This window comes from Eimeria tenella, genomic scaffold, assembly GCF_000499545.2.
Source record: "Eimeria tenella Houghton genomic scaffold, Eth_scaff33, whole genome shotgun sequence".
Lineage (NCBI taxonomy): Eukaryota > Apicomplexa > Conoidasida > Eucoccidiorida > Eimeriidae > Eimeria > Eimeria tenella.
Genome location: NW_013543122.1, coordinates 159004 through 167120, shown reverse-complemented (window position 1 = coordinate 167120; position 8117 = coordinate 159004). Strand labels below are relative to the sequence as shown.

Here is an 8117-nt window from a genome sequence, read left to right as displayed (position 1 = left end):
AATGCATGTGAGGAGCCGCCCAGCACCAGCAGCAGCAGCAGCTGCAGCAGCAGCAGCAGCAAACCAACCTGTGTTTGACAAAGGGCTTAAGTTTGTTGAAGTCTTCAGGGTGGTGGGGGGGGTAAAGAAAGACTCCAGCTTTTCTATCAAGAAGGTCTTCTGCTTTATTTGTTCTGTTTACACCAATAAATAAATAAAGTAATTAATTAATTAATTAATTAGTTTATTATTTATTTATTTATTTATTCATTAATCCCAAACCCCCACCCGAAACCCTAAACCCTAGCGCGCACCCCCGCGCGCACGCGCCCCGCGAAACCCTAAACCCTAAACCCTAAACTCTAAACCCTAAACCCTAAACCCTCACTTGCAGATGTGGAGGGTGACCCTGTGGCTGAAGTAGCAGGTGCAGAGGGCCGTGGCTCCTTCAACTAAATCAATTCTCGCCAAAGACCCCACAATTAGGGTTTGGCCTTTTTTGAGGGGATAAGTTAAGGGCTGCATGCGTTTCGTGGGCACTACTGAGAAAAGGTCAAACCCTTGACGCAGCAAACCCGTCACCTGCAACCCAAACCCTAAACCCTAAACCCTAAACCCTAAACCCTAAACCCTAACCATTGGTCTCTAACCCCGGAACCCTAAACCCTGATCCATAATCGCTGACCCCTGGCCACAAGCCGCTAGTCCCAAACCCTAAACCCTAAACCCTAAATCCTAAACCCTAGTTTCTAGCCCCGAAGCTCAAACCCTAATCTTTAGCCCCTGAACCCTGAACCCTATGCCGTAATGCCCAAGTCCTGACCCCAAGCCGCCAGTCCCAAACCCTAAACCCTAAACCCCAAACCCTAAACCTCTAAACCCTAATCGCTAGACCCTGATCCATAATCCCTGTGCCCTGGCCCCAAGCCGCCAGTGCCAAACCCTAGGCCCAAACCCCAAACCCTAAACCCTAAACCCTAAACCCTAAACCCTCACCTGGTGCTCCGAAGGCACCCCAGGAGTGTCGATAAGTTTGAAACCCTTGGGAAGTCCAAAAGGCAAAATGTCTAAAGTGGTTCCTGGAAGAGGAGACCTCGTGGCCCCTCCCACTGCGCGCTTCAGGTGCAGAGTCCCGAAGTGCCTGCATGCACACGCTGCTGCTGCTGCTGCTGCTGCTGCTGCAGTGCTGTGGTGCTGCGGTGCTGCGGTGCTGCTGCTGCTGCTCGGCTTCTTGATAAGCTGCTTCCTTGGAAGGGTTTAAAGGGTTATTGAGAATTGCGTGCTGCTGCTGCAGTTTTGTTTATTTTATATTAAATGGTTTACTCTTTATACTTAGGCTTTCTGCTGCCTCGCGGGTTTGTGGGGAATAAACAGCATATTAATCTAGTTTTTGCTGCTGCGCTTAGCTGGCTCTCTAGTGGCTGCTTTTACCACCACCAGCAGCAGCAGCAGCAGCAGCAGAAGCAGCAGCAAAATAGCCAGTAGTGGCACCAATGAGCAGAAGCAGCAGCAAGACCCGTACGAGCAGCAACGCAAGCAGCACTGCAACCCACTCCACCACCATAACCACACCCACCACCATCACCAGCAGCAGCAGCAGCAGCAACAGCAGCAACAGCAGCAGCAGCAGCAGCAGCAGCAGCAACAGCAGCAGCTGACTTATATCCGACGAATTTGAGGAACCTGTTGACGAAGGTCGACTTGCCCGAGTTGACTCTGCCCACAACGAAGATGAAGCGTCCCTGCTGCTGCTTCTGCTGCTGCTGCTGCTGCTGCGCGTCCTCATATGCGTCTGCCGCCGTTGAGAGCGCGCCGTCACCTGCTGCTGCTGCTGCTGCTGCTGGCCGCAGCCGCGGAGTGTCTTCAGACAAAATCTCTCCAATGCGGCGCTCCAAAGTGTCGAAGCCGAAACCTGAAAAAAAACATTTTTATTTTGGTGCAGCAAATTAGTTAATTTTTAATTACTTTTTAATTCAAAACGTAAATATTGAAGTAAATTACTTTTTAATTCAAAATATAGATCTTGAATTGAATTACTTCTTAATTCAAAATATAGATCTTGAAATAAATTACTATTTAATTCAAAATGTAAATATTGAAATAAATTATTTTTTAATTCAAAATATAGATCTTGAAGTGAATTACTGCTTAATTCAAACTATAGATCTCGAAATAAATTACTTTTTGGTTCAAAATATGGACCTTGAAATAAATTACTTTTATAATTCAAAATATAGATCTCGAAATAAATTACTTTTTAATTCAAAATGTAAATCTTGAAATAGATTACTTTTTAATTCAAAATATAGATCTTGAAACCCTAAATCATAAAGCGGAAATGAAGACTAACAAATTATTTTTCGAATTCAAAGAGTAAATCTTAACGTTGCAGATGAAAATATAAAAAAATAAATTACATATAATATATGCATAATACATATTACATGCACAATATATATTATATATGTTATATCTATCATATATATTATATGCACTATATATAATTTATACAGCACACATTTTATATATATTTTGTATATTATATTTATTATATATATCATCTTTTTTATATATATTATATGTATTAGATTGCTGCAGCAGCAAAGAAGCAAAATGAAATGGACCACCGGTCTGCAGCAAAGAAACAAAATGAAATGGACCAGTTGCTGCAGCAAAAAGAGCGAAACGAAATGGACCAGTTGCTGCAGCAAAAAAAGCGAATTATAATGGACCATTGTTCTGCAGCAAGAGCTAGTGGAGTGGACCAGTGATCTGCATCAAAGATTCGAACAAAATAAATCAGTTGCTGCAGCAAAAAGAGCGAAATGAAATGGACCAGTTGCCGCAGCAAAGATTCGAACAAAATATAATCAGTGCTGCAGCAAAAATAGGAAAATGGAATGGACCAGTTGCTGCAGCAAAGAGAGCGAAATGAAATGGACCAGTGGTCTCACCAGTGGCTGAAGAAATCAACACGCAGTCGTCAATGTGCACATTTCGAATTTGCCGGACCATTCGCCGCACCCAGTGCCTCACTCTGAGACGCCCAGCCACTCAGCTGTACGTACACCTCATTCAGCTGTACGTACACCTCGCTAAGGTGTGTGTACACCCATTCAGCTGTACGTACACCTCACTAAGGTGTACGTACACCTCATTCAGGTGTACATACACCTCACCCAGCTGTACGTGCACCCCATTCAGGTGTACGTACACCCCATTCAGGTGTACGCACACCTTACTAAGGTGTACGTATACCTCACTCAGGTGTACGTACACCTCACTGAGGTGTACGTACACCGCAACTATGTCTAATTGCACATCAGTCCGCTGCTTTTATTCTTTTCATTTTAGTTGGTTTTGCGGCCACAACAGTTCCACTGAGGCCAACTCTTTTGACTCAGCAGACGCCGCTGAACCCTAAACCCTAAACCCTAAACCCTAAACCCTTACACAGCGGCAAAATCTGCCCGCTGCGGCCGCGCTGGCGGGTCCGTCTAAAGAGGCACTACCCGCAAAACCTAGACCCTAAACCCTAAACCCTAAACCCTAAACCCGACCGCCCGCAGCTCAAGCCCTACGCCCACACCATAAACCCTTTACCCAGCCCCAAACCCTAAACCCTCTCCCAGCCCCAAACCCTAAACCCTCTACCCAGCCCCAAACCCTAAACCCTGCGAGGACCCCAAACCCTAAACCCTAAACCCTAAACCCTGGGGTTTGCGGACTCGTTGAGGTTGGTGTCTCGGGGGAGGCAGTCGACTCTGTTGAGGGCCCACAAAACCCTCAAACCCTTTTGTCTGCAGCTTTCGAAAAGCTCCGGAACCACCGAAGCCTCCAAGTCGCAAACATCTACAAGTTTAATGACAAGAGAACTTCGCGGCATTTTGCAAACCACTTTCGAAACCACCGAAGAAACTGACAAACCCTCCAAACCCTCCACACGCCCCCAAACCCCCCACTCCCGCTCAACGTCGATGCTCCGGTAGTGCTGCGGCCCACACCCACACGCAGGGTTTAGGGTTTAGGGTTTAGGGTTTAGGGTTTGGGGCTTGGGGTTTGGGGTTTGGGGTTTGGGGTTTAGGGTTTGCGGGACGGGGGTGTGTATATCGGGCGCTTGCGCGTGAGCGCAGCGGGAAAGGCTCAGTTCGCTGATGCGCGGAATCTAGGGTTTAGGGTTTAGGGTTTGGGACTTGGCGTTAGAGTTTGGGGTTTGGGATTCAGAGCTAGGGTTTAGCGTTTGAGGGAATTACCTGTATTCTGTAGCACCGCTGGCAAGTCAGGAGAGAAGTGCGGACGCGAAATTTGGGGGAGTTTTGCTGCATGCGCACAACCTCCTCAGGCTTAAGGGTTTAGAGTTTAGGGGCAAGGGCTTAGGGTTTAGGGTTTAGGGTTTAGGGTTTAGCGTTGGACTTGCCTGCAGCACTTCCACTCCGTCTGGCACACACTCCACAACCTCCCCACGAGGCCTGGGCAGCCTTTTCACCCGGCCACCTGAGGCAAACCAGCCCAAACCCTAAACCCTAAACCCTAAACCCTAAGCCCTAGACCCTAAACCCTAAACCCTAAACCCTAAGGGTTAAATTTTAAATCCCCTAAACCCTGAACCCTGCAGCTTGATCCCCAAAGCGCACGCGTTAAACTCCGGGCCTCCGGCTCGTAAACCGCAGCCGACGAACCCCAAACCCCAAACCCCAAACCCTAAACCCTAAACCCTAAACCATAGCAGCAGCAAGCCGCGCGCACCGGAATACTCCTCGAACTTGCTCTTGGGGACAAAGCCTACTGCAGCAGCATCTTCTGTCTGCAGTGGGGCCCCACAGCCCGAGCAGCGCGTGGGTTGCATGCGGTCGGTCTGCAGCAAACGCATGCGCTGAGGTGTACAGACACCTGGCGGCCCCGCGCCGCCAGGTGTACGTACACCCCGCGACGGCGCGCGAGCGCTGCCCCGAAGTGATAATTCAAAAACATTTATTTTTCTATTTTAGACTCTTCAAGCAGCTCAAAAGCTTTGCAAAAGCACAAAAAGACTTGCAAATGAACTCAACAAACGCCGGAGGCAGCAGCAAAGAGTTTCCAAGAAGTGCAAACCGACACAAATGACAGGGTTTAAGCAACTAATTCCTCTTTAAAAAACAGTTGAAGTTGATTCTTTTAAACGAGTATTTGCAGCCACTTGCTGCTGCAAACAAAACGCGAAAACCCGAAAAAACGAAAGCGGGCAAAAATGCAGAAAAAACGAGGTGTCTGTACACCCCAACCCACCCAAAACAGATCCGCGGTGATGCCCGTGAGACTCTTTTGATCATTTTCTTTTTCTTTTTCCAAAGTGCATGCACTAGGCCCTTCAGAACTCAAATGGCGAACAGAAAAACGCAAAAGAGACAAAAAATAACTGCAATTAGACTGAACTCCCGGGCCAGCAGACCTCCCCAAAGCAGGAGTGAGGAAAGGGCTCCTTGGGGGCCCCCAGGAAGCTTTAAGGGGTCCTTGGGGGCCCCCCTGGGGGCCCCCCTGGGGTCGCGCCGCAGCTCTTGGGGGGCCCCTAGAAGGGGCCCCCAGCGCTGCTTCCGGGGCCCCTCCTGCAGGGCCTTCAGGGCATCCCACGGGGGGCCCCAGACGGCCTTTGGGGCCCCTAAGGAAAAACCCTAATGCCCTAAATGAGGGTAGTGGCTTTGGGGACCTCAAGGGGCCCCCGCTGTTTCTGTGGGCAGCAGCGGCCAGCGATCGAAACTTCGTGCGCGGAGTGAGCGGGAGAAGCATTGGTGTTTGGCCGTTTAAAATCCGTTTTCCGCATCCGTAATTGTTTAAATTTGAAAAATAAAATTAAATAAAAAAGAAAAAATGACTTTTGGACGGAAAATGCGAACTTTAGTGACGGGAAGTTCACACAGGCAGGGGAGGTGACTGTCGATTCAGATTTTTGAAAAGCAGAAGAGAACGCAGCTGCGCATCTGGTAATCCACAATTTAATTTAATTTTCAAAAAATAAACACATAATTTCGCTGTTTTATAATGAAAAGATAGAAATGAAACGCTGGCAAACAGGGAACCCTCCGACGAATTTGCCGCAGGCAAAGGAGCTGTCTGTACACCTTAGAACGAGGGAATTTCAAGTCCTCAGTTTGAGCTTTAGAAGTTCAGAATATTTTCTTCACTCCATTTTATTTCCTGTTAAATACCTCCCACCCGAGGACTTCACACTGTGATCCCACTGGGGCCTCCCAGGGGCCCCTGTGGGCCCCAAGGCCCCCAAGTGAGGGGCCCCCCCCGTGCCTGTAGGGGCCCCTTTGGTGCCCCCAGTGGGCACTACCCTTCTTTTCCTGAAGTGTTACGTTTTTGAAATATGGCTGTGGGTGGCTGGCCGCAGCAAAATGTTCTTTGCTGCTGAAAGCCAGTTCGCCTGTAAACCCTAACCCTAAACCCCCAGCAAATGTGGGGGTAATGAGGGTTTAGGGTTTGGCTTTAACCCCCGATATTCTTGGGTTTGGGGCAACTAAAAAGGATTTTAATACAATTGAAATGAATGGCCTCCAGGGATGCAGCTTACTGTATTCATCTTGAGGGTTTAGAGCCCCTCAAACCCCCAAACCCTAGCCCCACTCAAATGCCCAGCGGTTCCTTCGAGGCTAGCACTAGGGTTTAGGGCTGGGGTTTGCAGCTAGGGTTCAGGGTTTAGGGTTTTGCAGCTGCGTGGCTACAGGGGGCGCCCCCTGCGACGCCAGCAGCGACAGGCCAGGCAACAGGAATTTGCACTTCAGGGTCAAGGGTTTAGGGTTTAGGGTCTGGGGTTTGGGAGCACCCAGAAGCCCCAAAAAGACAAAGTGGCAGCAGCGCATGCGATGGAGCAGCAAAGTAGAATAAAAAAATCAAAAGAGATTAAATGGAGTGTTTGGTCAGGTCTAATGAAGTGCAGCAGCTGCGCGTTGGGGTGTCTGTACACTCGTGAAGGGGGTTTAGGGTTTAGGGTTTAGGGTTTCGTTCCGTTTGCTGGGTTAGGCGGAAATGCTTAAAAGCGGTTCTGCGCAGCAAAACGCATGCAGCGCTGCTGCATCCCTGAGCAGCAAAAGTTTGGGAAAAGGAGCAGCAGCAGCTCCTCGCAGTTTCGTTTCTCGAGGCGAAAGAATTAAAAAAGAAAAGTGAAGTGAAGGCTCTCGGGCGGCGGGGGAGAGCGTTGGGGGTGCGGGCAGCTGGAGTGTACATACACTCCAGCTGTACGTACACCGCAGCTGTACGTACACCCCAGCTGTACGTACACCGCAGCTGCACGTACACCGCAGCTGTAACACCGCAGCTGTACTGTAACACCGCAGCTGTACGTACACCGCAGCTGTACGTACACCGCAGCTGTATGTACACCCCAGCAGCTGCACGTACAGCCCAGCTGTAGGTACACTGCAGCAGCTGTAGGTACAGCCCAGCTGTACTACAGCGCAGCTGTAGGTACAGCGCAGCTGCAGGTGCAGCACGCGCTAGTGGAGCTGCTGCCAGAGCTGCAGCAGCCGCTGCGGGCTGACTGGGTGGACGGCGAGGAAGTTTTTGAAAGCAGCAAAATCGTCGGAGTCCGCGGCGTAGAGGCTGATGGGGGCCCCCGGGCCAGTGCTCTCGAGGGGGGCCCCCAGGGCCTCCAAAAGGACCCCCACGAAGCAGTCTTCGTTGCTCAGCAGCGGCAGCCAGGGGGCCCCCCTGGCCAGGAGGGCCCCCAGCTCCCCCGACAGAATGTAGAGGGGCCCCGCGAGGTAAGGGGGGTAGTGGGCCCTGTGGGGCAGCAGCGCGGGGTCTTGGTAGTTGCGGTGTGTGGGGTCGGTGATGAGGGGGGCCCCCTGGTGGGGGGCCCCCGCAGCAAGGGGGGCCCCCTGTTTGGCCTCCAAGAAGGCCACTAGTTTCTCTAAATTGAGGTAAATGTCTGCATCTGCTTTTACTAAAAATGCTGCTTCGCTGCAGAACTCTGCTGCCCACTGCAGCGCAGCTTTGGTCTTGTGCGTCAGCAGCCTGTAGCTGTCGGGAGCAGCAAGCTGCAGGATGTCTCCGTGCTGCTGCGCCTCACTGCGCAGCTGCTGCTGCAGCGCTGCTGCTGCTGCTGCGGGCGTCTGCGGGCGCCCCGCAGCGGCGGCAGCAGCAGCAGCAGCAGCAGCAGC

General features: G+C 50.6%; 2 protein-coding genes across 2 annotated transcripts in view; both read right to left on the bottom strand.

Annotated features, from left to right (window-relative positions):
• Positions 1 to 363: 363 nt before the first annotated feature.
• Positions 364 to 4304, bottom strand: ETH_00005730 (uncharacterized protein; the record flags this gene model as incomplete). The annotated part of the gene is made up of 6 exons (XM_013376282.1): positions 364 to 561; positions 976 to 1120; positions 1639 to 1891; positions 2934 to 3016; positions 3708 to 3970; positions 4233 to 4304. 6 exons carry the CDS (start codon positions 4302 to 4304, stop codon positions 364 to 366), a joined length of 1014 nt encoding a protein of 337 aa, XP_013231736.1.
• Positions 4305 to 7451: 3147 nt separating this feature from the next.
• ETH_00005725 (uncharacterized protein) overlaps positions 7452 to 8117 on the bottom strand; it is a gene marked incomplete at both ends in the record, with an annotated part of 1693 nt that continues 1027 nt past the window's right edge. The window contains one exon of the mRNA XM_013376281.1: positions 7452 to 8069. Coding sequence (XP_013231735.1) covers positions 7452 to 8069 — 618 coding nt within the window. The remainder of the gene's footprint in view (positions 8070 to 8117) is intronic.